Raw genomic sequence first — 20,630 nt, 5'->3', positions numbered from 1 at the left:
ATAATAACTTCATATAAAAAGCTACAGCCATGGCAGATATAATAAATATGCTATAATTATTTCAGCGTGAACACAAACGCATTTACTGCAACTTAATACGATTTTTAATCATATAGTTTCATATGGTGCCTGGATCTATTGGGTTTTATATTTTCAGATCTAGAAAATCTATATCTAGTTTTCCCGAACCAAGCACTTAACTACACATATACGGTAGGTGTAGGTTCAAGTTCTAGGGGAGGCCACTTGTAAAACTTGTGAATGTCGATGTAAACTAAAAAGTATAAGCGGATGCATAGGCTTCTTGGCAACACAGTTTTGATATTTATTAAACCTCGCGAATTCTTTTTAAATTTAATTCGATTTCCAAAGAACGGCAAAATGGGTTTGATATCCGCTGAGCTTTTCCCAACGAAATTGAGTTTCGTTGTATTTATTACATACATGGGATTGTTTATAAATCAAGGTAAGCAAATTTTTGTCTTGGGTCAATCTAAAAAAAATATTTTTAATATTTTGAATGCCCCCCCCCCCCCTCCGAAAAAAGAGTTTAAACTTTATTTTAAGTTTTCTTTTAGTTTTTTAGTAGGCTATAGAAGAATAGATCTAGATCTAGAATCTAGATCTAGATTCTAAGTTGGTTATTTTGTTTAATTAGACCTAGATTCTAGATCTAGGCCTAGATCTATATAAATATTATAGTAAAAAAGTATTATAGCCCTGCCCTAGGCTAGGGCGCCAGGTTAGCGGCTTAGATTTTAAGAAATAAGAATGCCTAAGAAATATATTATAATTATAATTAAGATGAATTGTAGAGGCCCAAAAACCAACAAAATGGCATAAACAAATTACTAGATCTAGACTACCTTTAGTAGATCAATATTTTTTATTTATATTATTTAAATTTAACCAAACGAAATATGGCCTAGGCCTACATTAAAATATTTTAAAGTTATGCAAATTTTATTTTGTAGGCCTACCACTTCTACAACTAAATTTGTAAATTACTCTCTAGGCTTCAAGGCCTAGATCTATTATCAATTATATTCTTTTCTTATCCCTATTAGTATTTGACATTTGACTTGCAGTTTACATTAAGTATAGTAATTATAGGTCTAACTATAGAACTATAAGCACATGACGACACACTATTTTGACAGTTTTTACCTACCCCCTCCCCTCTGTCACACTTTATAAAATGCCAGACCCCCCTTCTAAAATAACACCAAACATCAGCCTTCAACCCCCTCAAAATTGCAGTTTAATTATTTTTTACATGGATTTCTTACGACAAATATTGACAATATTAAATATAGCATATAATATCAATAGTAATCAATTTCTATTACAATTTACCAAAACAGATTTCTGGATGTGCAAAATAACAACTAAAATTCATTACTAACATAACATTTTTAAAATGCAAAAAGGTGTTTACAATGCTTTGATGAAGTTATTAACTTGGTTATCAATTATCTCCCTTACACATGTCAGGAATTTGATTTCAGGTTTATAATGTCATGTTACAGAGAAGATAACATTTAAATATACTTGTAGAAGTCTGCTTGGGAAAATGTGTTTATTCTGTCTAAAAAGAAATCAAGAACTATTTACTCTTAAAGTTTTCTCACTTATATTTTCTGAAATTGGTGATTTGTGTTTGTGTATACTACTAAAAGTCAACCCTTCTTCCACATTGGCACTATCCTTAATTCCACCTGTATTTTGGTTAGCCTATAGGTCTATGTCTAGTTTTCTAGTACCTTACACCTTCTCTGTTTAAAATACATTCAGTAATCAAGTAATGTTGTAAAACTGCACTAACCATACAACCTCAGTTTATCAGGTGAAGTAGAGTAAATAATGGGATTTAAATAGTTTTATTAGATTGGATTTTATTATAAAAAAACAACAGCTGTGTTCATGTTTGTTTGTTAAAGCAGTTGTTGAAACATCTACTCAAATGATCATGTACCTGAAACAACTATAGTCTACTGCAGTTTGTGTTGGAATTTATGAACTCTCTGGTTTAAAACTGTACCAGTTCAATAGACGTCCATCTGTTTTATTCTTTAGAGTATTTTACTTATTTATTGAATGTATTGAAAGTTTCAGTGCAACAAGAATGCAAGAATTGATTTAGTGTAGGATGTAACATTATATTTTAATCTTGCCTTAGCCTTGGAATATCTTTGTATGGCTAGGTTTGGCTTAATGGCTATCTGGTGATACTTAGAGGTTCAATACAGGGATTAAGGTTTTGTTATTTGGATAGAAATTGTGCAGTTTGTTCTTAGATTAGTATTAGGTATGTGCTTTATGTTTTCTCTTTTTCTTTATATATCTATGAACAGCAAAGATTTAGGATAAGAGGATAAGTCATTGACCTACACACGATAACAGCAATGTCAGTCGTTGACCCACACAAACACAGCTGTCAGTCATTGAACCACACAGACTAATACATCACACACACACAAACACATCACTCCCCCCCCCCCTGCCCCCCCACACTGATACATCATTCTCCCACACAGTTATAATCATACTGTATAAACAAATATGTATATATGTATGTATATATATATATATATATATATATATATATATATATATATATATATATATATATATATATATATATATATATATATATATAGGCCTAAAACTTCTGAGATTTATATTATTATAATTTTTATTTTATAAATTATTCAAATGAAAACAAAGTAATATTTTTCTAAAATGTATTTTCTGCATGTTTTGAAGACAAAGGAAAAATATATTTAGACTCCATTATTTTCAGAATGCTAGGATAATAATCATCATTGTAGTATTACAGGTGTGTACCTGGAGGCAAAGACCCTTTATTTATGGTTAAGTCTATAATTGGTGGATGGTAAGCAAAAGGGGAGGGGGGTGGTTAGAGCTGGTAGTTGGTCTATAGCTGTGTCTCAATGGAGGCGAGCGAGTTGACGAGATTCCTTCCATAATGTTGTTGTCATGGAATAAAAACGTGCTTTTTAGATTTAGACCGTAAAAAAAAATAAAAAATAAAAACTTAAGCCTAAAATTAATTTAGAAATTTTATATTCTTAGAATAAATGCTATAAAAGTTGCAAATCCAGAGAACTTGAAAATAATTTGTTGAGTTTAAGGCTACATTTCTATTTATTTTCATCAAGCCTAAGTTATAACCGGATGTTTCACTTTCGTAAGACAAATATTGATTGGCTGTACAGTAACTTAGTAATCGATAACTATTTGTTTACAAAACTTTGCAGATCAAGTTTTTAAATTACAATGCAAATTTAAAACCCCATGACCTAGTTTTCTATTTTTAGCTTACAATGTGTACAATAAAATCTATGGCAGCCTATCCAATAGCAGGATGCCATGTTTATGTCGCCATTACACGTGAAAACCAAATTGTTTTTGCTTTTTTTTAAATTTTTATTTAGTTACCGAAAATATTATAAACATCAAATACATCCAATCTTTAGTAAAGTCCGAAAAAAACCAGACAGGCAGGATTTTATAACCATATTAATTGTAAATACGCTGTGCATGATTTTTTAATGAATTTATACACCTCTCAAATACCTTTGAGACTTTTCTCGCTGGTGTCCATTGTTTGCTGATATATAGCTGGGTCTATACAGGTAGCTAGTCTTTAGTTAGGCTATACAGGTAGCTGGTCTATATTTAGGCTATACAGGTACTGTATAGCTGGGCCTATACAGGTAGCTGGTTTAAAGCTGGGCCTATACAGATGGCTGGTCTATAGTTAGGCTATACATCTAGCTGTATTGCTGGGTCTATACAGGTAGCTGGTCTAAAGCTGGGTCTATACAGGTCGTTGATCTATAGTTAGGCTATACAGGTAGCTGTTCTATACTGGTAGCTGGTCTATTGCTGGTAACCGATCTATACTTGAAGCTGTGTCTACAATTGTTGCTGGTATATACTGTTGGCTGACCAACAGCTGGGGCTATACCTGGCAACCACTCTATACCTCAGGTCTGCTTAAAAAAAAAGTCTAAGCAGGTCTGTTACACAAATTATTGATGGTTTCAGTATTGATCGTGAAACATCAACAAACCCTAATCTCCCTGCGCTGGATTACTACCTGCCATTGTTGCCAAGCTGTGATGTTTTAATCTGAAATTCTTTCAACAGTATCAGCTTGTACATCTGTCCCCTGCCTCTCTCTTTATCTTTACATTTTATTGACTTTAGATTTCAGGGGAGATAACTCCCAACGATTGGTTTTCAAAAGTAGAAACTACAATTTTTTTTTCCCACATTAGCAAAGTTTATTTTGTGTTTTGTTACTTCATATTTGTTTTTTCTGTTAGTTTTAACTTGAATTGTTAGCTACACTTCCAGTGAACACGTAACACAAAAGCCTCATATCCTCATAGTATAATATGGATCTGTTTAACTTAGCCACTACTCCCCATAGCATAACATTGACCTGTTTAGCCAAACTGACACCTCCACATAACATTGACCTCCCACCTCCCCAAAACAAAACTTGGGTCAAATAAAACAATAGCCTTGAATCACCTTCCCTCAACACTATAATGTCGTTAAGTGAAAGCTTAAGACGTCGACCTGTGTAAGTTTGAACATGCATTATTGACTTCCTCAGGTTTTAATTAGCCAGCTCCTGTCACCTCCAGTGTTAATTGTATTTTTTTAATTGATCAGCCCACTTATAAGACACAGACACTCTGCGGACACAGACACACTGCTGACATAGACATCTTGCTGACATAGACATGTTGCTGACATAGACATGTTGCTGACATAGACACACTGCTGACATAGACACACTGCTGACATAGACACACTGCTGACATAGACACACTGCTGACATAGACACACCACTTACATAGACACACAGCTGACATAGACACACTGCTGACATAGACACAATGCTGACATAGACACACTGCTGACATAGACACACTGCTGACATAGACACAATGTTGACATAGACACACTGCTGACATAGACACAATGTTGACATAGACACACTGCTGACATAGACACACTGCTGACATAGACACACTGCTGACATAGACACAATGTTGACATTGACATGTTGCTGAATTGAGAACACTTAGCATGTAGTATATTTATTGCGCTGATTGTTATTCAGTCATTTTAGGTGATGATGTTGATAGTGTTGATGACTGCGTGAGGTGATAATGTTGATATGAGGTTGATAGTGTTGATAACTAGTACTGTGAGTTGATGAGTTGGGTGGTAATTTAGAAGGATGTAGACATATTGACAATACAAAACACACAAGTTCAATTAAGAAACTGTTATATTCAGAACCTATATCGATTGTAACAAATGATATACAAGACCACAGTCCCACATGGCCACAAGACTAGTGTTCGTCTGACTCTATTCTCCTGGCCACAGTTTTAGCAGCAATTAACCCAATCCCCTGACTGACCCCATGCTCCCTAACCTAAAAATACATTAAATCTGACCTGTACCTCTGAGAGAAACTTACCAGAACACTAATCCTTAACTATTTAAATTTGTATTTGCTTAAGGAGATTACAATCAAACACAATAGGGCCATTGGTATAACAACTAGTATGGTATATCTAACCTACGACTATACAATACAAAAGTAGATTGATGGACAAATCCATATTTAAAATAAAAACTAAACTTTATCTGCTCTGTGCCATGGCACCCCAGTTATAACAGGGGTAGTTTAGTGACTTGTTTGTATTATTTTATACGAGCCGGCCCGCGGCATAACATACGCCGCTATTTAGTTGTTGTTTTTCTACTTTTCAGTAATTCATAATTTGTGAATTCGACGGTACCAATGCTGACACTGAAAATATTTCTTTAAAACACTATAAGTAGCACATTAAGGACCATAACCCCCCTTCCTCCCCCCCCCCCTACGTTTAAAATAGTTTCAAACTAATTTATCTGCCCCTAATAGTCGTCACTAAACCCGGCTCTGCTTGTAAACATTTAGAGTGAACACAGCTCACTAAGACCACGTAGGGGTGGGGGTGGTAGGGAGCGCGTTTACAGCTTGTTTTCTAGCGTCTCCCAGACGAGAATTATATATATAGATTCTTGTACACAAGTCATATCATTATACACTAGATACAAATGTGTTGATACCACACAAATGTTGACACCCAACTAATGTTGACACCACACAAATAGGGACACCCACAACATTATTGACACCACCTGAAGATTAACCCCACATATCACCATCTATGCAAATATCCGTTACCCACCATCACTGACGAATCCCAACATCACAGATAACCTCCCAAAGTGTAACAACAGACACACCCTCACACCAGCCATGCTCACTCTTACATACTCACATTATTCAGTACATACATCTATCTCTACACCATTGTTTCCCATTCTGTCTTCCCCAGGTATCTTAGTGACAGCCAGCAAATCAAAAGACAACACCTACAAATACAACATCGTGACAGTTGTCTTGCTCACAGAGACTCTCAAGCTTGTTGTGGCTGCCATTCTCTTTGTTAAAGAGTGAGGAATGCTTTGTTCAGATTGTCTGCAGTGCTAACTCTTTGAAACGCTGTCTTTGAAATACTGCCTTTAAAATACTTATATTTATACACTAATAATAAACGGTGCTCTAAGCTTAAAGTATATATACATATATATATATATATATATATATATATATATATATATATATATATATATATATATATATATATATATATATATATATATATATATATTTGTAGATAGTTAGATAGACAGACAGATAGATATAGATAGCTAGATAGATATATAAAGAGAACTAGATAGATATATTGTGTGCATGTATATTATTCCACCTCCATATCCAGGTAAGGTTATGGCTTCTATTGTAACTTAATACCTTACCCATTTTGCTTTGTCCCCAGTCATTCAGTTGTAAGCCTGTTTGAGGACCTGGTGAAGTATAAAAGAGGTAAGGCACAATGCTGTGCTCCTCTGTATAGTGTAATGAGATGTGTAAGAATGTAATGCTGTGCTGCTCTTTGTAATGTAATGTAAGAATGTAATGGCACACTGTTGTGCTGCTTTGTGTAATGAGTTGTGTAAGAATTTAATAAGCCCAAAGTTGAATGAGATGTGTTGTCTGGTGAATTTGAGCTGTATGCTGTATTTTAAATGAGGGCTTTCCATCATTGGTATAGAAATATGAATAGGTTTGTATTGTCTTGGTGTAGGGACCTGTTGTGTGTTTGGTTTGGTGTTTGGTGTGGAAATATGTAGGGTGTTTAGTTTGGTGTTGGTGTGGAAATGTGTTTGGTGTTGGTGTTGAAATGTGTGGGGTGTTTGGTTTGGTGTTGGTGTGGAAATGTGTGGGGTGTTTGGTTTGGTGTTGGTGTGGAAATGTGTGGGTGTTTGGTTTGGTGTTGGTGTGGAAATGTGTGGGGTATTTGGTTTGGTGTTGGTGTGGAAATGTGTGGGGTGTTTGGTATTGTATTAGTTTTAGGACCCTGACACACGTTAGGGAAATTATAGTAGCTAGGCATAATGCTGACCATGGTAGCACTTTTTGTATGTCGAGGTAATTGAATTATACAGGTCTGTTGTAACTTTTGGCATCAACGGAAGAAGATGTTGACCAACTTCTTAGTGTTATTAATTAACCATGACTGTTTAGTATATATAAAATAGTTGGTTTTTAGTATGGTCCACATCTTTGCAGTTGATAACATAAGCAAAAACTAATTCCCCCTTGTGCCAATGTTTCAGTGCTTTGTCTGTATTTTATTCCTGCTGCGCTCTACTGCCTCTACAACAACCTTCAGTTTGTCAACCTGTCAGCCTATGACCCCACCACATATTACCTGCTGCTCCAGTTCAGAGTGGTGGTGACAGGTGTTGTATTCCAGGTAGGCTGTTCCTCCCGTTCTATTTATAGATTTCTGAGAAAACTAGGTCACTTAGATATCAACCTTTTGTAGTTTAGGCATATCATTTATTTTTATCATAACTTTACTTCTAAAAACTTGAATCAATTATTATGGGAAAGTATAAATAAAAATAGTAAAAACAAAATTTTATGTTTTTAAAATATGTTACAATTTATTTTTATATCAATACATTTTTTTTTATCAAACTTGCTTTAACTATTCAAATGAAAGTAGCAAAAGAAATTAAATGTATTTTACTTCTTTTAAAATAGGCAGGTATATTTTATTTTTCCATTGATGTTATCAAATTTTTTTTTTATAAAACAATTTTTAGACAAAATTCACTTTAAACCTGGGTTTCTTTAAATGTTTCAGTTCTACAATGCCTCAATTGATTTTGTTTTTATTAACTTTTTACATCCAATGTCTAACAGGTGATATTGTCGTTATAAATGTTTTATATACAACATCTAACAGGTGATATTCAAGAAAAAGCTCAGCTGCATTCAGTGGGCGTCACTGCTTATTTTGACGATCGGCTGCATCATCAAAGAGGTCCGCCATGATGTATCCAGTGCCCAGGCCAAGGAAGTGGGTCCAACCTCGTTCATGGATTACCTGGATATTCATTTACTTTTTATATTTTTCCAGGTAAATTGAAACTCTTGTAAATTTGAGATAGAATTGTATTAGTTGTTTGTATGAGTTGATCATTTGTTAAGCCCATTCAGTCAACTTTTTGAAAAAAATATTAGTTATCTTCTATGTTGGTTAATAAAGCAATTATATACAGTATTTTACACAAATTATTTTTAAAAAAAAACAGATTATTTAAATATACTCTTTCAACATAAAAAATTTGAAATAAAAACCAAGTATGAGCCAACGTTTTTTTTTAAAACCTCTTCTGTTAAATTAACTAATTAATAAATAAATTAATAATGGAATTAAAGATTTGCATGTGGACATCCCATGATGAGGTTAAGCTAAACAGATCTAAGATCTTTATGGTTTCAACTAGTTTTGTTTCACTTAAACATTTAAACTTTTATCATATATTTATTCTGTTATGTATAATCAGTTCTAAATATTGACAGCAGTTTGTATAGTGTTTTACTCATGTCACAGTTTCTGTATAAGGGGGTCGCTAAAATATTACTGAGACTTCTTGAGACTATTGTTTTCTTGTTTTCAGTGCATTTAAAAGCTTAAGATTTGTATACTTGTTTTCTTTTTCAAATTTATTAATCATTTGCAGACTGAAGACAAATACAAATTCAAACATATCCATTTACAACTTGCGTCTGGGCAAATGATTAAAAAAATTTTTTTTTGATTTCTCAGGTATTTTCCTCCTGTATAGCCGGTGTATACAACGAGTTTCTGTTGAAGGACACAGGTGTGGATGTGCACATCATGATGGCTAATGTGTTTATGTACTTGAACTCCATCGTGTGTAATATATGTGTGCTGGCGTTTAAGGGTGAGTAGATGCTATAGGGTGTCTAGAAAAACTATTCAAGAGAAGAATACGCAACTGAAAAAACTTTACAAACAGTCATTTGAATAGAATGATGTAGACTTACATTATAGCATAATCAAAAATTTTCCATGATATATGATCTAATGAAAGTGTATTGGTTCTGTATAATGAGTTTGTATTTTTCACTTTTTTTCTGTTGGTGCACTTTTCTGCATGCACATTTTTCTTTTACATTTTTCTTTTAGACCATGCTGACACGCTGTGCAATGGAGGCCACCTTGTATCAGTGTGACATAGTCAAATTGAAGTAGTGTGACAAAAATAGCTGCCCTATAGCAGTGTGACAAAACTATCTTTTTACTGTGCGAACCTGGCAGAGTAAATGTTAAAGAGTGGGAACAAGTGATTTAACATTTAGCCAAATTCTGTATTTTATGGGACGGCGTGGCCTAGCAGTGGAGCCCTAGACTGCTAACCCGATTGTTTCGAATTTGAATCTGGGTTCAAGTTAGTTGAATGTCCCTGAGTACACCCAACTCACAATAGGGAAAGTAAAAGTGGCTGGGTATAGTGCTGACCACATTATCCCTTTAAATGCAGAGGTCAAGAAACATATGAACTCCTCTTCATCTGTCCAATGGATCGTTAGGTCTAATAAGGAATCTTTAATATACCGTATTTTTTTAACTCTGTTTTATCTTAGGCCGCATGAGAGGTTTACACAATAGGAAAAAGGAAAACACTGCTAGTTTCACTTAATCTTTATTATTATTTTAAATGTGACATTATAATCCATTTTACTTTGATTCAATATGTCTTACATGTTGTGTTGTTGTTTATAGGTTTGTGGTTATTAAAAGAATTGTTAAATAACACAGTAATCCATTAGCTCTCACTAGTTTAGGAATTTAGTTTTGTATGTCCGTTTGTATTTTAAAGAAGTGGTTGTAAAAATAGTAACTTAAAAGAAATTAGAAATGCAGATTTTTTTTATCAAAGTTTGCTATTTTGTTTTGTTTTGTTGTCACCCCCTTTGATGGTATCACCAGGTTCAGTCCACACACCCCACCTCGGCCTTGTGATGTGTTGCATCACACTATTAAGTCACTCTACCACATAAACCACAGTTTCCACAATAAACCACTTTCTCACAACAAGCATACACTTTTATATAAACACAATGTGATTAGAGGATGATAAAAAAGTTTTTTATTTTAAACATTTAATGTTGTCATATTGCCCTTATTTCTTCCGGAGATTTAATTCAAGCTTTTGGCTACAATGAAGTCATGTCTATAATTGTTTTGTTTCTTTAGGAGATTTAATTCAAGCTTTTGGCTACAATGAAATCATGTCTATAATTGTTTTGTTTCTTTAGGAGATTTAATTCAAGCTTTTGGCTACAATGAAGTCATGTCTATAATTGTTTTCTTTCTTTAGGAGATTTAATTCAAGCCTTCAACTACAATGAAGTCATGTCTATAATTGTTTTGTTTCTTTAGGAGATTTAATTCAAGCCTTCGGCTACAATGAAGTCATGTCTATAATGCAGCCCAATGTCCTGGCCATCATATGCAACAACGCCGCCATCGGCATTGTCACCAGCTTATTCCTACGCAGCCTAAACTCCATCCTAAAAACTTTTGCCAGCGCTCTGGAACTCATGTTCACGGCCGTCCTGTGCTGGATGATCTTTGGCATCCCTGTGGATCTGTACACAATCCTGGCCATCTTTATAGTCAGCTTGGCCACTTACTTGTACGCACAGCACCCCGTGGTCAACAAAGCAAGGACTGACATGGAGATTGAGATCAAGAAAGACTACTCTAACGTGCCCAATCAGGGGCAACAACCCCTGTCGCCCACCCACAGACATAAAACATTGCAGTCTGTCTAATGTTTATGCAGCTTGTTAGTGTTTGAGTGATGGATGAATTTTTTAAAATTTTAAAATGACGTTATATGAATGTTTAGAATATCAAGCGAATCACCTTTACTATATTTTAATAGTAAAGCTAATATTTTTCTGACGTGAAAGATTGTTAAGAGAAATGTTGACACGCTTTTTATTTTAATGTCCATTTTTTGTCATAATAATTTTAGCTTTTGCTTGAAATGTTTTCCTACGCCCAATGAACATAGATAGTAATGTGATTTTAGGAAATTTTAATTTCAAGGGAGGTAACTTGCTGTTGAAACCCCAGGCTGGTCTGGTTTAGATTTTTTGAAAAACATTTTTAAAATAACTTTGATACCATTTATGAAAGCTTGAAACTGTTGTGAATGAAGGGATTCTTGTCTTTCCTAGAGTATAAAATTGTACAACCTGTTGAGTTACATATAGGACTGATGTGCTACCGCAACGAGCAAGTGATATATTTATTTATCATGTGGGCGTGTATGGTCTGTCCGGGACAGAAATTTATTGTTTTACCCTGACATTTGTATGACATTGTGTTGTGTTTTTTTTTAAAGATGCCACAATAATAAACGGTTTTCTTTCGTTCTTGGTCTGATAGAACATTTGGTTTTCTTAGGTCATGTGATAAGAAGACTATTGTTATTTTAAAAGAAATTTCAAATGTAAAGCAGGCCTGTATGCTAGTTACTGCCATTATTAATTAATTACGAATCATGGCCTTATAGAAAGTTTTGTTTTGTCACAACTTATGACTAGTAGACTTGTTATATTTTTTAAAATTTCAAATATAAAATAGGCCTGTAGACTAATTACTGCCATTATTAATTAATTACAAAGCATAGTCTGATAGAATTTTTGTTTTTTTTATGACTGTGATTAGTAGACTAATGTTATTTTTTTTAAAAATTCAAATATATATTAGGCCTATATGCAAAATAGGCCTACTGCCATTATTAAATAAATATAAATCAATATAATTGTTATAAATTAAAAATAAACTTATACCTTTATTATATATTTTTTTTTTAAATTAGTTTATTAGATGTTAGGATAATTAATTACAGTAAGATTAATTGCACCGTTTGTTATAAATTAAAAATAAACACTTACCTTTATATTATAGTGTATTTAAAACACATTATTTTTATTAAATTATAGGATAATTAATTACGATAAAATTTATTACACCATTTGTTATGAACTTGACAAGCTTCAGTGCACAGTTTGTCCAACTGCTGTTGGTGTATGTCATCTGCTGGTTGCTTCTGCTGAGGTTGTCTTTGCTTCTTATAGTTACCTCCCCTGGTTGCAGCTCTTTTTACCGATTTTTTAAAAACTTGTGTGCTCAGTGGTTTTAAAATAATTGTTATATAATCTTTGTAATCAAGCATATTATTTATGCTAACTGTTTGAAGAATGATAAAGTTTTCTGCTAACTACTCTTCTTTTTCCTTTTTATTTTTATGTATTTTTTTTTATTATTTTGTAGTATTTTCCTTTTGTATTCCTATTATTTAAAATTAGCATAATTAACACACATTTTGTTCATTTTAATTGCTTGTTGTGCTTTGAGTTTTATTTTTACTTTTTTTAAGCTGCTACTTCCTATTGCAAAATCTTGAAACTTTCTTTATAAAAGTTGTAAGAAAAGCATTTTCTACATAGCCGCTTTAAAAATTGGATTTTTTTTAATAACATTTTATTTGTTTCATAAATCTTGTATTTACTAAAAACTATTTTGTTTACAAATAGACATGAACTATGTAGCATTATATGGCAGGGTACTGTAACAGTGTTTGTGTAGAAACTAAAAATCGGGCCACTTCAGGTATACAATGTTGTCAGGATTTTATATTAAATCTATATCAACATATAAGCGATATATAGATAATAAGTCATTTGCCTTCAAATTTAAAACATTTTTTATTTTATTTTTTTGTAAACTGGAGAAAGTTTTTTTATCCATGTTTTATAAGATTATCCAATTGGATAATGAATGGGGTCATCCACTTTTTAATGTTTTTACCCCCCCCCCCTATTTTTCTCCACTATCATCAAAGCCCAACCCACCCCCTTAACCTTAAACTTACTTCACGGAGTTCCTCCCCCGACCCTCTCCACTGTATAATTCTAATGAAACTTAACAGGATTTTAACCAAATCTGTCTTAAAATTAATACAGAAGAAATGTTTTCTACAATTTTTTTGTGCCACACCTCACCTCATCCCACACACACACTCACAATTCTGGCATCCTACAAGAGTGTGATATCAATGGGAGACCACCCTAGATACAGTTATCTATATTTCCTTTTTGTAACTCCTGAAACACATCGAGCCTTACTTTCATGCTAAGTAACCCTCTAGCCTTTCAGTAGTTTACAAGCTTATTTCATTCCACAAAGTTTTAAAGTGTGTTTCTCCAATATACTTGCAGTTATTTACCGCATTAGAAACTTTTTTAATAATTTTAATTAATTTTTTTTAAGTTAAGGAATCAAAATATAGTTTAGCCTTTTACCAAAAATAAACTTTAATAAACCTATATATATATATCCCCATTCAGTTTGTAATTAGTAATCAGGTAAGTTGTATTTTAAAAAGTTGGTATCCTGGAAGTCACAATTCAAGCATTTAAAAAATTTATATGAAGTAGTATTTCAGTGGGGATGACTTATGATTTTATACAAATGTTTTCTATTGTTAACTATTTTCTTAATATATTCTTGTTATTTTTTGTGTGGTGTTTTAACCCTATTTTGGCTCATATAAGAATAATACAAATGTTATTGTAGCTCTGCCATATCAAATTATTACTACTGCTTGTTAATAGGCTTAGAATAAGGATTATGTAAAGGATTAGGGTCAGGATTAGATTTTATGAATAACAACATTAGGGATGGGGTCAGGAGAGGAATTAAGATTAGGGTTAGGATAGCGCTGCTTACACAAACTTAGTATAAATAATCCATGCTAGTGTTGCTTCTTCTGTCTGATAACTATACCTCATCCCTCAACCAAATCTGCAAGTATAGCTGCACTGTACATTTCCCTACAAGGCTGTATACTATTTTTAACCCAGATTGTGTGAACATAAGGTCAAGTATATTATCAACATTAACCTATTTAAATCCTGGGAGCCATCTTGTTATGTTTGTTTTAGCTCTGGTATTTTTGCAAGGTTTTAAGAAACTTACATTATTCAATTAATGTCACCTTCATTCCATAATGTGGAAAACATATAAAGCCCTTTACCTTTTTCTATGACATATCTTCCATTTTTAAATTTAGAATTGTAATTTTTTAAAAAAGAAATAATTTGGATTGATTTATAATTATGTTTGTAATGAAGTTTTAATGATTTATTTTTCACTCTTTTAATTAAATGGAAGAGGATTGCTTATTAATATACTTTGTGTTGTTTTTCACAAGAATTTATTTTTCAGTTTACGAACAAAGGGATGTTATTCATGGTTTTATTGAAAAACTTAAGAAATCTAGATTTATTTCCCTTTACAATATTTAAAAATAGAAATTAGTAATAGATATTACTATGTTACTAAAAATAACCTAGTCTTTTCTTTTTCAGTGGTTATAAACTAGAAAAGCTCCTTCTGTATTGAGGGAAGCGTGGCTGAGGGGTTACTTCGTTGTAATAACACTTGAACCTAATTCAATGCCTAGCGGGTACCAACCTGCTGAAACCTCTGGCGCTATAGTCCCTCGTCCAACGTTGTTTTTTCACATATTCAACGAGTTTAAATATGACAGATGAAATATCATTTCACTCTTTACTGTGCAACTAGATTTTTTTTAAAAATATGGCTGGTTTAAGGTAATTTTGGTCTTAGTGTCAATGATGAAAAATAAGGGTGGGGGATGAATAGGTGAGGGTGGGGGAGGAGGAACGAATGAAGATGGGGGCGGGGGAGTAATAAGTGTATGTGTGGGGTGGTTTTAATTAACGCGGCGCTTGTGTGGGAAGTGAAATGGTGGTTAAACAGCACACGTTAGGTGGTCTTTATCATCGTTCTTTATTGTAATGCATTGATGGGATATCCTCCAACACAATACATTAGTATTACGTGTTAACATGATATGCGCTATATAGGCGGTTTACTCCGATTTCAGCTTGCTTTTCTTTTTGTATTTACTTCCATAGCCTTTGTTCAACCAAGAATTAACCACAAGACAACAGTCGTTTGATTTTAGAGTTGTCTCTCCTAGATGGGTTGCTGTCCCCATCTATCGAGCCTTATCTGCGTGGAGGTCTGAACTCGCGACTTGCTTAGCAGCCATAAAGCTTTACCGACCCGACCACGCCGACCCCTTAGTATGGTGGTGACATGAATGACTCGATGTATCTAATGGTGAGACTGGTGGTGACACCTATAGTGGCTTGGTGAGACCGAAGGTGACATAGAAGCTTACATGTGGTGACATGCTGAATGTGAAGGTCTTTAGGTCAAAGGCAAGTTTCTCTCCAAGAGATGGGGGGGGGGGGATGGATTGCAATCCCCTTCCCCGGATCATATCCACCGCTCTCCCCTAAACGTACATAGAAAAAAATATCGATTCCCCTTTACAATATTTAAAAATAGAAATTAGTAATAGAAATTACCGTGTTACTAAAAATTACCTCGTCTTTTGTTTTTCAGTGTGTATATAAACTAGAAAAGCGTCTTCTCTAGTGAGGGAAGCGTGGCTGAGGGGTTACTTCGTTGAATTAACATTTGAACTACATTCAAAACCTAGCGGGTACCAACCCGTTGAAACCTCTGGCGCTATAGTCCCTCGTCCAACCTTTTTTTTCATATTTTTTTTTCATTTATTCAACTTGTCAACTTGACTTTTAATATGACTTAATATAATAGAAGCTCGCGAGTGGTGACATGCTGAATGTGAAGGTCTTTAGGTCAAAGGCAAGTTTCTCTCCAAGAGATGGGGGGGGGGGGGAAATTGCATCCCCCCCCCTCACCCTCCCCGGATCAAATCTACCGCCCTCCCCTGAACGTAAATAGAAAAATAATATGCATTTTATAAAGAAAAAATACAGGCTACTTAAAGCAGTGTCCGCCTCTCCTCCCACGAAGCTTTGTGTGCGCCCCCGGGAAGTTTAATATGCCCCACCTCTCCTAGAAAAAAATATCTGAAAGAAACCCTGCCAAGGACTGAAGCACTCCCCACATTTTCTCACCAGAGTCGATCCAATTATGGAAGAAGAGTTACTGGTGACCCACTCCCAAATCTTCTTTCCTACATACTTACAAACGCCAAATTATTCTACTTTAAAAGTCTCAACGTTCCATGATCCTATTGATCGTTGGCTAAACCCGTCCTTCTAGCCCTAGTTTTATAACTCATGGCACGCATTACAGCAGTAGTTCAGACAGAGTTTCTTCCAGGCATCTCTTCAATCCCCCCCCCCCCCCCCCCGCCGATCGAAATGAAATTTATATAGAAAATATATACTTTTAATAGTGTCCGCCCCCCGGAAATTTTAGTCCCGCCCCCCCCCCCCCCCCCCCCCCCGAAAATTTCAAGTGCACTCCCGGAGGAAAAAGTCTGGAAGAAACACTGATTTCAGAAGATACATTTGCCTTTAATTTGAAAAAAGAGTAAAGCCTACACAAAAATATTAAAAAAAAAAAGTAAAAAAAAAATTGACCATTTTACTGCAGTAGTTCAGAAGATTAATCCGCCTTTAATTTTGAAATAAGAGTAAAACCTACACAAAAAGACAAAAGGAGCAAAAAAAAAAAGATTTTACGATTTTACTGCAGTCTTTCAGAAAATAAATCTGCCTTTGATTTAAATAAGAGTAAAGCCTATACAATAAGACAAAAAAAAAAAAAAAAAAAAAAAAAAGCGATGATTTTAGCAACTTAAGCTCGTTATGTGGTGTAAGCCTATTGGCCTGAAACAGAAGCTACAAGTACAAGTGACTTACTGGCATTTCAAACATGCGGCGTCACTATGACGTCGTTTCTGTCCTATGAGTATTTTCATTTCCGGTTTAGTGATGCCAGTAATTTCTTTTTTTTAAATATAGATTTAATCGGGAGATCTTGTCAGATTTTTGTGTAGGTACCTCCCACTCAATTTTAGTAACGAGCCAGATTTGAAAGGATCAGTTCTAGATTTCCTGTCTTAAGAAAAGTGTGTGTGTAGGTAGGATGGATGTTGAGGGGGGGGGGGGGGGGGTAAAGAACCACAACACAAATGAATTCTCATTCCAGTTTCTATTTTTAAACTGCCATCTGACGTATTAGGTTATAGGAAAAAAAAATAAGAAGCCGGATCGTTTCTGTATCGTGACCTAAAATTCGATGCTTAGTCACACGTCACACATTGTAGCACGCGATACTTCCCGAATTTTCTGAAGTCACGTGACAGACATGTGACCCCTTCCCTACTTTCTGAAACAAGATGTCCACCTTACCTGACCCCTGGCGAAATTGCTTACGTCATCGCATTTAACCTCGTTAAAATTTCTAAGTTAAAAATAGAGTTCCTTATCGCACTGCTGGCTCTCAGACTTGTATTAATACAACGTCTAAGGTTCAAAGAACTGGGGAACTCTAAGGATAGATCATACCGCAGGCAAACATTTCGTCTATGGTAATGTACGTATTTGCCTGGAAGGCGACTTTCAGAGTTTCAGTCTCTACGAAGAAACTTCCGTATGCCATTTCCATTTTCTGGGACAAACTTAAAAAAAAAAGCATAAAGTATATAGGGTCGTTGGTAAATGACGTCACATTTGGAGGGGGAAGGGGTCCGTAATTTTAGGACGATTTGTGATGAGGGGAGGGGCAAGGGTTGGTGTGTGATGTCATTGTACAAGGGAATAGGGTCTGGCTTTTGTGACGATGTGTGACGAAATAAAAGGGGAGGGGGGAGGGAGCTAAAAATTTTAGGGGGGGGGGGGTCGGATTAAAATTTCCGAAAGTATATATTTTCTTTTCTACTTATAGAAGAAACACTTGTTGCGTACCAAAGCGTGCATTATCTGAATGATTTTACTACTCAACCTGATTTTTTGTTTGAAACTATTTTTCTTTAGTTATTTAAATAGTAGTGTATTATTATATATTTAAAGATAATCATTTATTTTTCCCTTTTTAGTGCATTACTACATAAAAGCTTGTCATTAAAACGTTTTTATGTAAACATTTCTCAGTACTTTCAATTATTATTTTCTCGTATACGAGAGAGACCGATTAACGACAGACAGAGGAAGCAAGTTAAATAAAAGCTTGTAAAAATATTATTGACCAGATAACTGGCCCGTTGAGGGAGAGATACAACGGGCGCATTGGGGCATTTGTCCCATTCGGGCAAGTGTCCATTTGGGCATTTGTCCCATTCGGGCAAGTGTCCATTTGGGCATTTGTCCTATTCGGGCAAGTGTCCATTTGGGCATTTGTCCCATTCGGGCAAGTGTCCATTTGGGCATTTGTCCCATTCGGGCAAGTGTCCATTTGGGCATTTGTCCCATTCGGGCAAGTGTCCATTTGGGCATTTGTCCCATTCGGGCAAGTGTCCATTCGGGCATTTGTCCCATTCGGGCAAGTGTCCATTCGGGCATTTGTCCCATTCGGGCAAGTGTCCATTCGGGCATTTGTCCCATTCGGGCAAGGTTCCATTCGGGCATTTGTCCCATTCGGGCAAGTGTCCATTCGGGCATTTGTCCCATTCGGGCAAGTGTCCATTCGGGCATTTGTCCCATTCGGGCAAGTGTCCATTCGGGAAATCGGCCTTCGGGCAAACGGCATTCGGGTAAGTGTCTTTCGGGAATTTGTCGTATAGATAGATACATAGACAGACAGCGAAACTAGTATTATAGATAAACAAAAACACAAAAATATTTTAAAATATACCACAAGGGAGACAATTTACTAAAATAAAAAAATATAACATGAATAGAAATGGTAAAGCATATTATACTAAGTACAATTTTATCTATAAAGTATATAATTTACTTAAACATTTTTTTTAAAAAGTTATAAATTTATTAGGATACTTTAACAAACTAATCATACTTTAAATGATATTTTAAAATATAAACCTTTAATTTTTATTGCGTCATTGTGTAAAGATATTTGGGAATTGTTATCCAGATGAGTTGCCCAATAAATAAAAATATAACCTTAATTTTGGCTCCTTCAACAGAAGGACAACAGATAATAACGAATTAAATATATTATCTCAAATCCAATTCCCTGTGCGTGCTGAATTCCTGAGTATAATTGAGTAGCCCTTAATTTACTTTCGAACTCAGCATCTGTTCAATCTTGTCTCTTGTGTAAGACGGTTCTAGTGCAGAGTATTTTTTTTCATGATTCCCTTCGCTCTGCCACCCCCACCCACCCGCAGAACATCAACCCCCCCCCCCCCCTGGGAGGAAATGATAAAAAAAAGTATAACTTGTTTAGAAAATACATACTCCAAAATAATTTAAGAAAATTTAAAAAACGCATAATCTATATATATAATTCTCTTCTGGGAGCCGTTAGAAAACAAGCTGCAAAGCGCGCCTTACAGTCCCCTCTCTTCCTCTCTTATCGCTACCATCCCCCCACCCCCCCACCCCCCACCCCCTCACATGGTCTGGTGAGCTGTGGTTCACGCTGTTTACATTTTACAATCATAGAGACGGGTTTGGTGACGGCTATTAGGGGCAGATAATTTAGTTTGAAACGATTTAAAACTTAGAGTTGGTAAGTAAGAGGAGGCTGCTTTCACGTGGGGGGGGGGGGGGGGGCGGGGGGGGGGGGGGGAGGGGGGGGTTTAGTGTTTTTAAGCAAATATTTTCAGTGGCAGCATTGGTACTGTCGAATTCACAAATTATAAATAACTGAAAAGTAGAAAAAACAACAACTAAATAGCGGCGTATGATACGAAGCGGGTCGGCTCGTGTGTATATATATATTAAAGTGGTGAAAGTATATATTTTCTATACAAATTCGATTTTGTTCCCGTCAAAACAAAATGTCTGAAAGAAACCACATTCTTTAGCCACCAAATTTGTTTTATTTTCAGTGAATTTTCAGTTATTGTATCATAAATATTTTCCTACTTGAAAACTAAGTAATGTAATAAATTTTTCTTAAGCTTTGGGCTTAGCAGCAAGGATTTAAATAAATCTGGACAAAACATAAGTAATGATATTGGGCAATGGCAGAGCAAAAGTGATTACTTTCACTCTATAACTCCGAATCACCTGTTCCCCTTGTGCCCAAGACACATGGGACAGAGATGATGTAGAGTTCATCTCT

At 34.9% G+C, this 20,630-nt stretch overlaps 1 protein-coding gene across 1 annotated transcript; it reads left to right on the top strand.

Moving 5' to 3' along the window:
- The first annotated feature begins 96 nt into the window (after nucleotides 1–96).
- LOC131927034 (UDP-galactose transporter senju-like) lies at nucleotides 97–14,752 on the top strand. Its single transcript, XM_059282688.1, has 7 exons — nucleotides 97–466; nucleotides 6,441–6,558; nucleotides 6,945–6,991; nucleotides 7,786–7,925; nucleotides 8,424–8,597; nucleotides 9,291–9,429; nucleotides 10,932–14,752. The coding sequence occupies exons 1-7, from the start codon at nucleotides 292–294 to the stop codon at nucleotides 11,324–11,326; spliced, it is 1,188 nt and encodes a 395-aa protein (XP_059138671.1). The 5' UTR covers nucleotides 97–291; the 3' UTR covers nucleotides 11,327–14,752.
- The last annotated feature ends 5,878 nt before the right edge of the window (nucleotides 14,753–20,630 follow it).

Source organism: Physella acuta, unplaced genomic scaffold, assembly GCF_028476545.2.
Source record: "Physella acuta isolate Inbredline_101_S28 unplaced genomic scaffold, ASM2847654v3 ptg001366l, whole genome shotgun sequence".
NCBI classification, from domain to species: Eukaryota; Metazoa; Mollusca; class Gastropoda; family Physidae; genus Physella; species Physella acuta.
Note: the sequence above shows the minus strand (reverse complement) of the source record. Positions and strands in the feature narration are given on the sequence as shown.

Bases quoted from the DNA above. Each gene is read 5' to 3' on its own strand.
- LOC131927034 (XM_059282688.1), top strand. From the start codon at position 292: ATGCATAGGCTTCTTGGCAACACAGTTTTGATATTTATTAAACCTCGC. The intron at 467-6,440 runs GTAAGCAAATTT...TGTCTTCCCCAG, and splicing joins GGGATTGTTTATAAATCAAG to GTATCTTAGTGACAGCCAGC. The intron at 9,430-10,931 runs GTGAGTAGATGC...TTGTTTCTTTAG, and splicing joins ATGTGTGCTGGCGTTTAAGG to GAGATTTAATTCAAGCCTTC.